At 40.8% G+C, this 16,866-nt stretch overlaps 1 protein-coding gene across 1 annotated transcript in view; it reads right to left on the bottom strand.

Moving 5' to 3' along the window:
* The window catches only part of PYROXD2 (pyridine nucleotide-disulphide oxidoreductase domain 2), a 145,727-nt gene that overhangs the window by 56,779 nt on the left and 72,082 nt on the right, over positions 1 to 16,866 (bottom strand). The window contains exon 11 of the mRNA XM_056529051.1: positions 816 to 888. Coding sequence (XP_056385026.1) covers positions 816 to 888 — 73 coding nt within the window. The remainder of the gene's footprint in view (positions 1 to 815; positions 889 to 16,866) is intronic.

The raw sequence follows: 16,866 nt of genomic DNA on the forward strand, positions 1-16,866 counted from the left end.
TGCACAATAGCATTAAAAGTTTATGGGCATCATTGCCGAACAGCACAGTGTGTTTTTTAAAGCCAGCTATACACTTAAAGGATTTTTTTTTAAATCAACTGGTGCCAGGAAGTTAAACAGATTTGTAAATTACTTCAATTTCAAAATCTTAATACTTCCAGTACTTATCAGCTCCAGAGGAAGTTCCTTTTTGGTTTGAACTTCTTTTCTGTCTGACCACAGTGCTCTCTGCTGACACCTCTGTCCATGTCAGGATCTGTCCAGAGTAGGAGCAAATCTCCATAGCAAACCTATCCTGCTCTGGACAGTTCCTGACATGGACAGAGGTGTCAGCAGAGAGCACTGTGGTCAGACAGAAAATAAATTCAAAAATAAAAGAACTTTCTCTGTAGTATACAGCAGCTGATAAGTACTGGAAGGATTAAGATTTTTAAATAGAAGTAATTTACAAACCTGTTTAATTTTCTAACACCAGTTGATTAAAAAACAAAAAAAGTTTTCCATCGAAGTACCACTGCAAAAATGATGTCAGGGCATGCTGGGAGTTGTAGTTTTGCAACAGCTGGAGGCACCCTGCTTGGCAAACACTGGCTTCATAATTTAGCAGCATTTCACAGACCAAGTGTCTAAGATCTGTAACAGAACTGCAGCTTTTGCTGGGAGGATAAATAAAAGCCAGTGCCGTTTATTATTCCATTATTATCCCGCCGCTCACAGACACATTACCCCGCGCCTTAGATGAGGTCATTAGCACCAGAGTAAATATATTTTATTTCGTTAGCTAATTGCCGTAATTGAGTCTCAGTAAAACCTACCATTTATTTTGGTAACTGGGGACTTGGCATCAAACTGTGTAATCATTGTTATAAAATCCTCCGGCAATCGCTCCTAAAAAAAAAAATAGAAAAACGTTAAAACTTCCGTTTATACAATAAACACAAAAGCAGTCATCATTTAGATCCTGTTCCTTTATAATAAAAAAATAGGCAATCTTGTTGGTAGTCTTGATTAAAAGCCTCCTATTGTACACAGCTCCTATGCAGACTAATGCGTCTCCAAGGACCCAGTCTGATCTTGCCATCAAACTCCCATTCCTTGTTACTCGAACGTCGGGACGGATGTAAGAGAGTGACTGCAGGCTCAGGATAGTGTGCGCGCTCAGGGGAGTGTGCACGCTCAGGATAGTGTGCGCGCTTAGGATAGTGTGCGCGCTCAGGATAGTGTGCGCGCTCAGGATAGTGTGTGCGCGCTCAGGATAGTGTGTGCGCGCTCAGGATAGTGTGCGCGCTCAGGATAGTGTGCGCGCTCAGGATAGTGTGTGCGCGCTCAGGATAGTGTGTGCGCGCTCAGGATAGTGTGCGCGCTCAGGATAGTGTGCGCGCTCAGGATAGTGTGCGCGCTCAGGATAGTGTGCGCGCTCAGGATAGTGTGCGCGCTCAGGATAGTGTGTGCGCGCTCAGGATAGTGTGCGCGCTCAGGATAGTGTGCGCGCTCAGGATAGTGTGCGCGCTCAGGATAGTGTGCGCGCTCAGGATAGTGTGCGCGCTCAGGATAGTGTGTGCGCGCTCAGGATAGTGTGTGCGCGCTCAGGATAGTGTGTGCGCGCTCAGGATAGTGTGTGCGCGCTCAGGATAGTGTGTGCGCGCTCAGGATAGTGTGTGCGCGCTCAGGATAGTGTGTGCGCGCTCAGGATAGTGTGCGCGCTCAGGATAGTGTGCGCGCTCAGGATAGTGTGCGCGTTCAGGATAGTGTGTGCGCGCTCAGGATAGTGTGCGCGCTCAGGATAGTGTGTGCGCGCTCAGGATAGTGTGCGCGCTCAGGATAGTGTGCGCGCTCAGGATAGTGTGCGCGCTCAGGATAGTGTGCGCGCTCAGGATAGTGTGTGCGCACTCAGGATAGTGTGTGCGCGCTCAGGATAGTGTGTGCGCGCTCAGGATAGTGTGTGCGCGCCCAGGATAGTGTGCGCGCTCAGGATAGTGTGTGCGCGCTCAGGATAGTGTGTGCGCTTAGTCTGTAAATAAAGAGACACACAGGGCTGGACTGCTAATGTAGCAAGTGTCAGGTGGGCTGGGGAGTGCAGTGGGCCACTTTTCCCTTTGTCCCTATTGGGGTTCTGTAGCTTCTGCTGCAGGGTCTGTATACTGCCAGCTCAGAATCTGCCGTGTGATGACCACGGGGCCGGAGAATTGTGACGTCACGACTCCACCCCCATGTGATGTCACTCCCCGCCCCAGCTATGCAAGTCTATGGGAGGGGGCGTGACGGCCTCTCATAGACTTGTAAAGGGGGCCCCCGCGACCAGACATATTATCCCCTATCCCAGTGGTCGGCAAGCTGCTGCTCTTCACACACTTTAATGCAGCTCTTGCAGTGCAGTCGGGCCGCGGCGGCCGCCCATGCACACTGTTAACATACAAGGGCCTGATACTAGTATCAGGCCCTTGTATGCAGCAGAGCAGCAGCGGCCGCATAGTGCCGACCACTGCTGTAAACTAAAAACCAGGGTGCCTCCAGCTGTTGTGAAACTACAACTCCCAGCATGCCCGGACCAGCAAAGTCTGTCCGGGCATCCTGGTAGTTGTAGTTTCACAACAGCTGGAGGCCCCCTGGTTTTTAATATACAGTATTAGTTTTTACGTGCTCTGGCCGGCCCCCGCCTGCAGCTACACACAGGAGCCGGCCCGGGCAGATAATCATAGGTTTTCCTATGCCGGACATCCCTGTGTCCCGAAAAATCTTTTCGGGACATAAGGATGTCCGCGGGTCACTTACCATTCCCCGGCTAGCGCATGCCCTCCTCCGGTTCTCCTGCGGTCTTCCTGCGATCCTCCGCCTCTCTATGGTTGTACGCACGGGACGTCAGTGACGTCCCGTGCGTACAACCATAGAGGCGCAGGAGTACCAGGAGGACCGGAGGAAGACGCGCGCCGGCCGGAGCCTGGTAAGTGACCGGCGGCACGTCATCTTCAGTGTTCCGGTCACCGCTCCTCCGGTCCCGGCACCTACTGCTATGGTCCATAGGCCATAGCAGTAGATGGTGACCCTGAGCCAGAGGAGCAGTGACCAGAACACTGTGGGGGGCAGCAGTACAGACATACAGCCTCCAGCCATACACTGTATATGGCTGGAAGCTGTATGTCTGTGGGGGGGGGGGGGGGAGCTGCCTACCATTGTGGGGGGACTATACTGCCTACCATTGTGGGGGGACTATAATTCCAACTATTGTGGGGAGGGAGCTGCCTACCATTGTGGGGGGACTACACTGCCTACCATTGTGGGGGAACTATAATGGCAACTATTGTGGGGGGAGCTGCCTACTATTGTTGGGGAACTTCCTAATATTGTGGGGGGGGGGGGGGGAGCTGCCAACTATTGTGGGGGAGCTGCCTACTATTGTGAGGGGGGGCTGCCTACTATTGTGGGGGAGCTGCTGACCTAATGTGGGGGAACTGCTGACCTAATGTGGGGGAGCTGTCTACTATTGTGGGGGAACTGCTGACCTAATGTGTGGGAGCTGCCTACTATTGTGGGGGAACATGCTGCCTACCTAATGTGGGGGGAACTATACTGCCTACCTAATGGGGGGGGGGGACTACAAGGTACCGTACATCACGGTAGGAGGGGTAGTCTTATACTGCGAGTATATCCCAAACTCTATATTTTAACTGTGAAAGTTGGGTGTCGTCTTATACGCCCGGTCGTCTTATACGCCGGCATACACGGTATATGTGAGGGGCACATGTCAAGGGGCACATGACAGGGGGCATTATAAGTGAGGGGCACATGTCAGAGGGGCATTATATTGTGAGGGGCACAGGACATGGGGTATTATATATAAGGGGCACATGTCAAGGGGGCATTATATGTGTGGGGCACATGTCAGGGGGCATTATAAGTGAGGAGCACATGTCAGGGGGGCATTATATTGTGAGGGGCACAGGACATGGGGTTTTATATATAAGGGGCAAATGTCAGGGGGGCATTATATGTGGGGGCACATGACAGGGGGCATTATAAGTGAGGGGCACAGGTCAGGGGGGCATTATATTGGGAGGAGCACAGGACATGGGGTATTATATATAAGAGGCACATGTCAGGGGGGCATTATATATGAGGGGCACATGGTAGGGGGGCATTATATGTGGGGGCAAATGACAAGACCCCCCCCTGTCATGTGCCCATATAATGCCCCCGTCATGTGCCCCTTATATATAATGCCCCCCTGACATGTGCCCCTCACTTATAATGCCCCCTGTCATGTGCCCCTCAATAAAAACAGTGTACCATCCTATGTATTTTGGGTTTTAAAAATGTGGCTCTCAAAATAAATTTCAATCGTGGTTTTGGCGCGATTTGGCTCAGTTGAAAAAAAAGGTTGCCCACCACTGCCCTATCCTTTCGATAGGGGATAAGATGTTTTTGCCTGGAAAGACCCTTTAAGAAAGTGCTGGTAAGCACTATAGAGACAGCACTAGTTGGCTTCAAATAGAAAGTACTAGTTGTCTTTATAGAAGACAGCACTACCCAGCTTCATTAAGACAGTAGTCAGGTTCATATAGCCAGCATTAACCTTACCAGTCAGCTACATAGAGACAGTACTAGTTATTTTCATAGAGACAGCACTAGCAAGTTTTATGAAGACCGCACTAGTCAGCTTCTTAGAGACAGCACTAGTCAGCTTCTTAGAGACAGTACTAGTCAGCTTCTTAGAGACAATACTAGTCAGCTTCTTAGAGACAGTACTAGTCAGCTTCTTAGAGACAATACTAGTCAGCTTCTTAGAGACAGTACTAGTTAGCTTCTTAGAGACAATACTAGTCAGCTTCTTAGAGACAATACTAGTCAGCTTCTTAGAGACAGCACTAGTCAGCTTCTTAGAGACAATACTAGTCAGCATCTTAGAGACAATACTAGTCAGCTTCTTAGAGACAGCACTAGTCAGCTTCTTAGAGACCGCACTAGTCAGCTGCTTAGAGACAATACTTGTCAGCTTCTTAGAGACAGCACTAGTCAGCTTCTTAGAGACAATACTAGTCAGCTTCTTAGAGACAATACTAGTCAGCTTCTTAAAGACAGCACTAGTCAGCTTCTTAGAGACAGCACTAGTCAGCTTCTTAGAGACAATACTAGTCAGCTTCTTAGAGACAGCACTAGTCAGCTTCTTAGAGACAATACTAGTCAGCTTCTTAGAGACAGCACTAGTCAGCTTATTAGAGACAATACTAGTCAGTTTCTTAGAGACAATACTAGTCAGCTTCTTAGAGACAGTACTAGTCAGCTTCTTAGAGACAATACTAGTCAGCTTATTAGAGACAATACTAGTCAGTTTCTTAGAGACAATACTAGTCAGCTTCTTAGAGACAATACTAGTCATCTTCTTAAAGACAATACTAGTCAGCTTCTTAGAGACAGTACTAGTCAGCTTCTTAGAGACAATACTAGTCATCTTCTTAGAGACAATACTAGTCAGCTTCTTAGAGACAATACTAGCCAGCTTCTTAGAGACAATACTAGTCAGCTTCTTAAAGACAGCACTAGTCAGCTTCTTAGAGACAATACTAGTCAGTTTCTTAAAGACAATACTAGTCAGCTTCTTAGAGACAATACTAGTCAGCTTATTAGAGACAGCACTAGTCAGCTTCTTAGAGACAATACTAGTCAGCTTCTTAGAGACAATACTAGTCAGCTTCTTAGAGACAGCACTAGCCAGCTTCTTAGAGACAGTACTAGTCAGCTTCTTAGAGACAATACTAGTCAGCTTCTTAAAGACAATACTAGTCAGCTTCTTAAAGACAATACTAGTCAGCTTATTAGAGACAGTACTAGTCAGCTTCTTAGAGACAGCACTAGTCAGCTTCTTAGAGACAATACTAGTCATCTTCTTAAAGACAATACTAGTCAGCTTCTTAAAGACAATACTAGTCAGTTTCTTAGAGACAATACTAGTCCGCTTCTTAGAGACAATACTAGTCAGCTTCTGAGAGACAGCACTAGTCAGCTTCTTAGAGACAATACTAGTCAGCTTCTTAGAGACAATACTAGTCAGCTTCTTAGAGACAATACTAGTCAGCTTCTTAAAGACAATACTAGTCAGCTTATTAGAGACAATACTAGTCAGCTTCTTAGAGACAATACTAGTCAGCTTCTTAGAGACAGCACTAATCAGCTTCTTAGAGACAGTACTAGTCATCTTCTTAAAGACATTACTAGTCAGCTTATTAGAGACAATACTAGTCAGCTGCTTAGAGACAATACTTGTCAGCTTCTTAGAGACAGCACTAGTCAGCTTCTTAGAGACAATACTAGTCAGCTTCTTAGAGACAATACTAGTCAGCTTCTTAAAGACAGCACTAGTCAGCTTCTTAGAGACAGCACTAGTCAGCTTCTTAGAGACAATACTAGTCAGCTTCTTAGAGACAGCACTAGTCAGCTTCTTAGAGACAATACTAGTCAGCTTCTTAGAGACAGCACTAGTCAGCTTATTAGAGACAATACTAGTCAGTTTCTTAGAGACAATACTAGTCAGCTTCTTAGAGACAATACTAGTCAGCTTATTAGAGACAGTACTAGTCAGTTTCTTAGAGACAATACTAGTCAGCTTCTTAGAGACAGTACTAGTCAGCTTCTTAGAGACAATACTAGTCATCTTCTTAGAGACAATACTAGTCAGCTTCTTAGAGACAATACTAGCCAGCTTCTTAGAGACAATACTAGTCAGCTTCTTAAAGACAGCACTAGTCAGCTTCTTAGAAACAATACTAGTCAGCTTCTTAAAGACAATACTAGTCAGCTTCTTAGAGACAATACTAGTCAGCTTATTAGAGACAGCACTAGTCAGCTTCTTAGAGACAATACTAGTCAGCTTCTTAGAGACAATACTAGTCAGCTTCTTAGAGACAGCACTAGCCAGCTTCTTAGAGACAATACTAGTCAGCTTCTTAAAGACAATACTAGTCAGCTTCTTAAAGACAATACTAGTCAGCTTATTAGAGACAGTACTAGTCAGCTTCTTAGAGACAGCACTAGTCAGCTTCTTAGAGACAATACTAGTCATCTTCTTAAAGACAATACTAGTCAGCTTCTTAGAGACAATACTAGTCAGTTTCTTAGAGACAATACTAGTCCGCTTCTTAGAGACAATACTAGTCAGCTTCTGAGAGACAGCACTAGTCAGCTTCTTAGAGACAATACTAGTCAGCTTCTTAGAGACAATACTAGTCAGCTTCTTAGAGACAATACTAGTCAGCTTCTTAAAGACAATACTAGTCAGCTTCTTAAAGACAATACTAGTCAGCTTATTAGAGACAATACTAGTCAGCTTCTTAGAGACAATACTAGTCAGCTTCTTAAAGACAATACTAGTCAGCTTCTTAGAGACAGCACTAATCAGCTTCTTAGAGACAGTACTAGTCAGCTTATTAGAGACAATACTAGTCAGCTTCTTAAAGACAATACTAGTCAGCTTCTTAGAGACAGCACTAGTCAGCTTCTTAGAGACAATACTAGTCATCTTCTTAAAGACAATACTAGTCAGCTTCTTAGAGACAATACTAGTCAGTTTCTTAGAGACAATACTAGTCAGCTTCTTAGAGACAGTACTAATCAGCTTCTTAGAGACAGCACTAGTCAGCTTCTTAGAGACAATACTAGTCATCTTCTTAAAGACATTACTAGTCAGCTTATTAGAGACAATACTAGTCAGCTTCTTAAAGACAATAATAGTCAGCTTCTTAAAGACAATAATAGTCAGCTTCTTAGAGACAGCACTGGTCAGCTTCTTAGAGACAATACTAGTCAGTTTCTTAGAGACAATACTAGTCAGCTTCTTAGAGACAGTACTAGTCATCTTCTTAGAGACAATACTAGTCATCTTCTTAAAGACAATACTAGTCATCTTCTTAGAGACAATACTAGTCAGCTTCTTAGGGACAATACTAGTCAGCTTCTTAGAGACAATAATAGTCAGCTTCTTAAAGACAATAATAGTCAGCTTCTTAAAGACAATAATAGTCAGCTTCTTAAAGACAATACTAGTCAGCTTCTTAGAGACAATACTAGTCAGTTTCTTAGAGACAATACTAGTCAGCTTCTTAGAGACAGTACTAGTCATCTTCTTAAAGACAATACTAGTCATCTTCTTAGAGACAATACTAGTCAGCTTCTTAGGGACAATACTAGTCAGCTTCTTAGAGACAATACTAGTCAGCTTCTTAGAGACAATACTAGTCAGCTTATTAGAGACCGCACTAGTCAGCTTATTAGAGACAATACTAGTCAGCTTATTAAAGACAGCACTAGTCAGCTTATTAGAGACAATACTATTCAGCTTATTAGAGACAATACTAGTCAGCTTCTTAGAGACAATACTAGTCAGCTTTTTAGAGACAGCACTAGTCAGCTTTTTAGAGACAATACTAGTCAGCTTATTAGAGACAATACTAGTCAGCTTCTTAGAGACAATACTAGTCAGCTTATTAGAGACAGTACTTGTCAGCTTCTTAGAGACAGCACTAATCAGCTTCTTAGAGACAGTACTAGTCATCTTCTTAAAGACATTACTAGTCATTTTATTAGAGACAATACTAGTCAGCTTCTTAAAGACAATACTAGTCAGCTTATTAGAGACAGTACTAGTCAGCTTATTAGAGACAATACTAGTCAGCTTCTTAGAGACAATACAAGTCAGCTTCTTAGAGACAATACTAGTCAGCTTCTCAGAGACAGCACTAGTCAGCTTCTCAGAGACCGCAATAGTCAGCTTCTTAGAGACAATACTAGTCAGCTTCTTAGAGACAATACTAGTCAGCTTCTTAGAGACAGTACTAGTCAGCTTCTTAGAGACAATACTAGTCAACATATTAGAGACAATACTAGTCAGCTTCTTAGAGACAGCACTAGTCAGCTTATTAGAGAACGCACTAGTCAGCTTATTAGAGACAATACTAGTCAGCTTATTAGAGACAATACTAGTCAGCATATTAGAGACAATACTAGTCAGCTTATTAGAGACAATACTAGTCAGCTTCTTAAAGACAATACTAGTCAGCTTTTTAGAGACAGCATTAGTCAGCTTTTTAGAGACAATACTAGTCAGCTTCTTAGAGACAATACTAGTCATCTTCTTAGAGACAATACTAGTCAGCTTCTTAGAGACAATACTAGTCAGCTTCTTAGAGACAGCACTAGCCAGCTTCTTAGAGACAATACTAGTCAGCTTCTTAAAGACAATACTAGTCAGCTTCTTAGAGACAGCACTAGTCAGCTTCTTAGAGACAATACTAGTCATCTTCTTAAAGACAATACTAGTCAGCTTCTTAGAGACAATACTAGTCAGTTTCTTAGAGACAATACTAGTCAGCTTCTTAGAGACAGTACTAATCAGCTTCTTAGAGACAGCACTAGTCAGCTTCTTAGAGACAATACTAGTCATCTTCTTAAAGACATTACTAGTCAGCTTATTAGAGACAATACTAGTCAGCTTCTTAAAGACAATAATAGTCAGCTTCTTAAAGACAATAATAGTCAGCTTCTTAGAGACAGCACTGGTCAGCTTCTTAGAGACAATACTAGTCAGTTTCTTAGAGACAATACTAGTCAGCTTCTTAGAGACAGTACTAGTCATCTTCTTAGAGACAATACTAGTCATCTTCTTAAAGACAATACTAGTCATCTTCTTAGAGACAATACTAGTCAGCTTCTTAGGGACAATACTAGTCAGCTTCTTAGAGACAATAATAGTCAGCTTCTTAAAGACAATAATAGTCAGCTTCTTAAAGACAATAATAGTCAGCTTCTTAAAGACAATACTAGTCAGCTTCTTAGAGACAATACTAGTCAGTTTCTTAGAGACAATACTAGTCAGCTTCTTAGAGACAGTACTAGTCATCTTCTTAGAGACAATACTAGTCATCTTCTTAAAGACAATACTAGTCATCTTCTTAGAGACAATACTAGTCAGCTTCTTAGGGACAATACTAGTCAGCTTCTTAGAGACAATACTAGTCAGCTTCTTAGAGACAATACTAGTCAGCTTATTAGAGACCGCACTAGTCAGCTTATTAGAGACAATACTAGTCAGCTTATTAAAGACAGCACTAGTCAGCTTATTAGAGACAATACTATTCAGCTTATTAGAGACAATACTAGTCAGCTTCTTAGAGACAATACTAGTCAGCTTTTTAGAGACAGCACTAGTCAGCTTTTTAGAGACAATACTAGTCAGCTTATTAGAGACAATACTAGTCAGCTTCTTAGAGACAATACTAGTCAGCTTATTAGAGACAGGACTTGTCAGCTTCTTAGAGACAGCACTAATCAGCTTCTTAGAGACAGTACTAGTCATCTTCTTAAAGACATTACTAGTCATTTTATTAGAGACAATACTAGTCAGCTTCTTAAAGACAATACTAGTCAGCTTATTAGAGACAGTACTAGTCAGCTTATTAGAGACAATACTAGTCAGCTTCTTAGAGACAATACAAGTCAGCTTCTTAGAGACAATACTAGTCAGCTTCTCAGAGACAGCACTAGTCAGCTTCTCAGAGACCGCAATAGTCAGCTTCTTAGAGACAATACTAGTCAGCTTCTTAGAGACAATACTAGTCAGCTTCTTAGAGACAGTACTAGTCAGCTTCTTAGAGACAATACTAGTCAACATATTAGAGACAATACTAGTCAGCTTCTTAGAGACAGCACTAGTCAGCTTATTAGAGACCGCACTAGTCAGCTTATTAGAGACAATACTAGTCAGCTTATTAGAGACAATACTAGTCAGCATATTAGAGACAATACTAGTCAGCTTATTAGAGACAATACTAGTCAGCTTCTTAAAGACAATACTAGTCAGCTTTTTAGAGACAGCATTAGTCAGCTTTTTAGAGACAATACTAGTCAGCTTCTTAGAGACAATACTAGTCATCTTCTTAGAGACAATACTAGTCAGCTTCTTAGAGACAATACTAGTCAGCTTCTTAGAGACAATACTAGTCAGCTTCTTAGAGACAATACTAGTCAGCTTATTAGAGACCGCACTAGTCAGCTTATTAGAGACAATACTAGTCAGCTTATTAGAGACAATACTAGTCAGCTTATTAGAGACAGCACTAGTCAGCTTATTAGAGACAGCACTAGTCAGCTTATTAGAGACAATACTAGTCAGCTTATTAGAGACAATACTAGTAAGCTTCTTAGAGACAATACTAGTCAGTTTTTAAGAGACAGCACTAGTCAGCTTCTTAGCGACAATACCAGTCAGCTTTTTAGAGACAATACTAGTCAGCTTCTTAGAGACAGCACTAGTCTGCTTCTTAGAGACAGCACTAGTCAGCTTTTTAGAGACAGCACTAGTCAGCTTATTAGAGACAGCACTAGTCAGCTTATTAGAGACAATACTAGTCAGCTTATTGGAGACAGCACTAGTCAGCTTCTTAGAGACAGCACTAGTCAGCTTATTAGAGACCGCACTAGTCAGCTTCTTAGAGACAATACTAGTCAGCTTCTTAGAGACAATACTAGTCAGCTTCTTAGAGACAATACTAGTCAACATATTAGAGACAATACTAGTCAGCTTCTTAGAGACAATACTAGTCAGCTTCTTAGAGACAATACTAGTCAGCTTCTTAGAGACAATACTAGTCAACATATTAGAGACAATACTAGTCAGCTTCTTAGAGACAATACTAGTCAACATATTAGAGACAATACTAGTCAGCTTCTTAGAGACAATACTAGTCAGCTTCTTAGAGACAATACTAGTCAGCTTCTTAGAGACAATACTAGTCAGCTTCTCAGAGACAGCACTAGTCAGCTTATTAGAGACAATACTAGTCAGCTTCTTAAAGACAATACTAGTCAGCTTCTTAGAGACAATACTAGTCAGCTTCTTTGAGACAATACTAGTCAGCTTTTTAGAGACAGCATTAGTCAGCTTTTTAGAGACAATACTAGTCAGCTTCTTAAAGACAATACTAGTCATCTTCTTAGAGACAATACTAGTCAGCTTCTTAGAGACAATACTAGTCAGCTTATTAGAGACCGCATTAGTCAGCTTATTAGAGACAATACTAGTCAGCTTATTAGAGACAATACTAGTCAGCTTATTAGAGACAGCACTAGTCAGCTTATTAGAGACAATACTAGTCAGCTTATTAGAGACAATACTAGTCAGCTTATTAGAGACAATACTAGTAAGCTTCTTAGAGACAATACTAGTTAGTTTTTAAGAGACAGCACTAGTCAGCTTCTTAGCGACAATACCAGTCAGCTTTTTAGAGACAATACTAGTCAGCTTCTTAGAGACAGCACTAGTCTGCTTCTTAGAGACAGCACTAGTCAGCTTTTTAGAGACAGCACTAGTCAGCTTATTAGAGACAGCACTAGTCAGCTTATTAGAGACAGCACTAGTCAGCTTATTAGAGACAATACTAGTCAGTTTCTTAGAGACAATACTAGTCAGCTTCTTAGAGACAGTACTAATCAGCTTCTTAGAGACAGCACTAGTCAGCTTCTTAGAGACAATACTAGTCATCTTCTTAAAGACATTACTAGTCAGCTTATTAGAGACAATACTAGTCAGCTTCTTAAAGACAATAATAGTCAGCTTCTTAAAGACAATAATAGTCAGCTTCTTAGAGACAGCACTGGTCAGCTTCTTAGAGACAATACTAGTCAGTTTCTTAGAGACAATACTAGTCAGCTTCTTAGAGACAGTACTAGTCATCTTCTTAGAGACAATACTAGTCATCTTCTTAAAGACAATACTAGTCATCTTCTTAGAGACAATACTAGTCAGCTTCTTAGGGACAATACTTGTCAGCTTCTTAGAGACAATAATAGTCAGCTTCTTAAAGACAATAATAGTCAGCTTCTTAAAGACAATAATAGTCAGCTTCTTAGAGACAATACTAGTCAGTTTCTTAGAGACAATACTAGTCAGCTTCTTAGAGACAGTACTAGTCATCTTCTTAGAGACAATACTAGTCATCTTCTTAAAGACAATACTAGTCATCTTCTTAGAGACAATACTAGTCAGCTTCTTAGGGACAATACTAGTCAGCTTCTTAGAGACAATACTAGTCAGCTTCTTAGAGACAATACTAGTCAGCTTATTAGAGACCGCACTAGTCAGCTTATTAGAGACAATACTAGTCAGCTTATTAAAGACAGCACTAGTCAGCTTATTAGAGACAATACTATTCAGCTTATTAGAGACAATACTAGTCAGCTTCTTAGAGACAATACTAGTCAGCTTTTTAGAGACAGCACTAGTCAGCTTTTTAGAGACAATACTAGTCAGCTTATTAGAGACAATACTAGTCAGCTTCTTAGAGACAATACTAGTCAGCTTATTAGAGACAGTACTTGTCAGCTTCTTAGAGACAGCACTAATCAGCTTCTTAGAGACAGTACTAGTCATCTTCTTAAAGACATTACTAGTCATTTTATTAGAGACAATACTAGTCAGCTTCTTAAAGACAATACTAGTCAGCTTATTAGAGACAGTACTAGTCAGCTTATTAGAGACAATACTAGTCAGCTTCTTAGAGACAATACAAGTCAGCTTCTTAGAGACAATACTAGTCAGCTTCTCAGAGACAGCACTAGTCAGCTTCTCAGAGACTGCAATAGTCAGCTTCTTAGAGACAATACTAGTCAGCTTCTTAGAGACAATACTAGTCAGCTTCTTAGAGACAGTACTAGTCAGCTTCTTAGAGACAATACTAGTCAACATATTAGAGACAATACTAGTCAGCTTCTTAGAGACAGCACTAGTCAGCTTATTAGAGACCGCACTAGTCAGCTTATTAGAGACAATACTAGTCAGCTTATTAGAGACAATACTAGTCAGCATATTAGAGACAATACTAGTCAGCTTATTAGAGACAATACTAGTCAGCTTCTTAAAGACAATACTAGTCAGCTTTTTAGAGACAGCATTAGTCAGCTTTTTAGAGACAATACTAGTCAGCTTCTTAGAGACAATACTAGTCATCTTCTTAGAGACAATACTAGTCAGCTTCTTAGAGACAATACTAGTCAGCTTCTTAGAGACAGCACTAGCCAGCTTCTTAGAGACAATACTAGTCAGCTTCTTAAAGACAATACTAGTCAGCTTCTTAGAGACAGCACTAGTCAGCTTCTTAGAGACAATACTAGTCATCTTCTTAAAGACAATACTAGTCAGCTTCTTAGAGACAATACTAGTCAGTTTCTTAGAGACAATACTAGTCAGCTTCTTAGAGACAATACTAGTCATCTTCTTAAAGACATTACTAGTCAGCTTATTAGAGACAATACTAGTCAGCTTCTTAAAGACAATAATAGTCAGCTTCTTAAAGACAATAATAGTCAGCTTCTTAGAGACAGCACTGGTCAGCTTCTTAGAGACAATACTAGTCAGTTTCTTAGAGACAATACTAGTCAGCTTCTTAGAGACAGTACTAGTCATCTTCTTAGAGACAATACTAGTCATCTTCTTAAAGACAATACTAGTCATCTTCTTAGAGACAATACTAGTCAGCTTCTTAGGGACAATACTAGTCAGCTTCTTAGAGACAATAATAGTCAGCTTCTTAAAGACAATAATAGTCAGCTTCTTAAAGACAATAATAGTCAGCTTCTTAAAGACAATACTAGTCAGCTTCTTAGAGACAATACTAGTCAGTTTCTTAGAGACAATACTAGTCAGCTTCTTAGAGACAGTACTAGTCATCTTCTTAGAGACAATACTAGTCATCTTCTTAAAGACAATACTAGTCATCTTCTTAGAGACAATACTAGTCAGCTTCTTAGGGACAATACTAGTCAGCTTCTTAGAGACAATACTAGTCAGCTTCTTAGAGACAATACTAGTCAGCTTATTAGAGACCGCACTAGTCAGCTTATTAGAGACAATACTAGTCAGCTTATTAAAGACAGCACTAGTCAGCTTATTAGAGACAATACTATTCAGCTTATTAGAGACAATACTAGTCAGCTTCTTAGAGACAATACTAGTCAGCTTTTTAGAGACAGCACTAGTCAGCTTTTTAGAGACAATACTAGTCAGCTTATTAGAGACAATACTAGTCAGCTTCTTAGAGACAATACTAGTCAGCTTATTAGAGACAGTACTTGTCAGCTTCTTAGAGACAGCACTAATCAGCTTCTTAGAGACAGTACTAGTCATCTTCTTAAAGACATTACTAGTCATTTTATTAGAGACAATACTAGTCAGCTTCTTAAAGACAATACTAGTCAGCTTATTAGAGACAGTACCAGTCAGCTTCTTAGAGACAATACTAGTCAGCTTCTTAGAGACAATACTAGTCAGCTTCTTAGAGACAGCACTAGCCAGCTTCTTAGAGACAATACTAGTCAGCTTCTTAAAGACAATACTAGTCAGCTTCTTAGAGACAGCACTAGTCAGCTTCTTAGAGACAATACTAGTCAGTTTCTTAGAGACAATACTAGTCAGCTTCTTAGAGACAGTACTAATCAGCTTCTTAGAGACAGCACTAGTCAGCTTCTTAGAGACAATACTAGTCATCTTCTTAAAGACATTACTAGTCAGCTTATTAGAGACAATACTAGTCAGCTTCTTAAAGACAATAATAGTCAGCTTCTTAAAGACAATAATAGTCAGCTTCTTAGAGACAGCACTGGTCAGCTTCTTAGAGACAATACTAGTCAGTTTCTTAGAGACAATACTAGTCAGCTTCTTAGAGACAGTACTAGTCATCTTCTTAGAGACAATACTAGTCATCTTCTTAAAGACAATACTAGTCATCTTCTTAGAGACAATACTAGTCAGCTTCTTAGGGACAATACTAGTCAGCTTCTTAGAGACAATAATAGTCAGCTTCTTAAAGACAATAATAGTCAGCTTCTTAAAGACAATACTAGTCAGCTTCTTAGAGACAATACTAGTCAGTTTCTTAGAGACAATACTAGTCAGCTTCTTAGAGACAGTACTAGTCATCTTCTTAGAGACAATACTAGTCATCTTCTTAAAGACAATACTAGTCATCTTCTTAGAGACAATACTAGTCAGCTTCTTAGGGACAATACTAGTCAGCTTCTTAGAGACAATACTAGTCAGCTTCTTAGAGACAATACTAGTCAGCTTATTAGAGACCGCACTAGTCAGCTTATTAGAGACAATACTAGTCAGCTTATTAAAGACAGCACTAGTCAGCTTATTAGAGACAATACTATTCAGCTTATTAGAGACAATACTAGTCAGCTTCTTAGAGACAATACTAGTCAGCTTTTTAGAGACAGCACTAGTCAGCTTTTTAGAGACAATACTAGTCAGCTTATTAGAGACAATACTAGTCAGCTTCTTAGAGACAATACTAGTCAGCTTATTAGAGACAGTACTTGTCAGCTTCTTAGAGACAGCACTAATCAGCTTCTTAGAGACAGTACTAGTCATCTTCTTAAAGACATTACTAGTCATTTTATTAGAGACAATACTAGTCAGCTTCTTAAAGACAATACTAGTCAGCTTATTAGAGACAGTACTAGTCAGCTTATTAGAGACAATACTAGTCAGCTTCTTAGAGACAATACAAGTCAGCTTCTTAGAGACAATACTAGTCAGCTTCTCAGAGACAGCACTAGTCAGCTTCTCAGAGACCGCAATAGTCAGCTTCTTAGAGACAATACTAGTCAGCTTCTTAGAGACAATACTAGTCAGCTTCTTAGAGACAGTACTAGTCAGCTTCTTAGAGACAATACTAGTCAACATATTAGAGACAATACTAGTCAGCTTCTTAGAGACAGCACTAGTCAGCTTATTAGAGACCGCACTAGTCAGCTTATTAGAGACAATACTAGTCAGCTTATTAGAGACAATACTAGTCAGCATATTAGAGACAATACTAG

Source organism: Hyla sarda, chromosome 7 (genome assembly GCF_029499605.1).
Source record: "Hyla sarda isolate aHylSar1 chromosome 7, aHylSar1.hap1, whole genome shotgun sequence".
In the NCBI taxonomy this organism is placed as follows: domain Eukaryota; kingdom Metazoa; phylum Chordata; class Amphibia; order Anura; family Hylidae; genus Hyla; species Hyla sarda.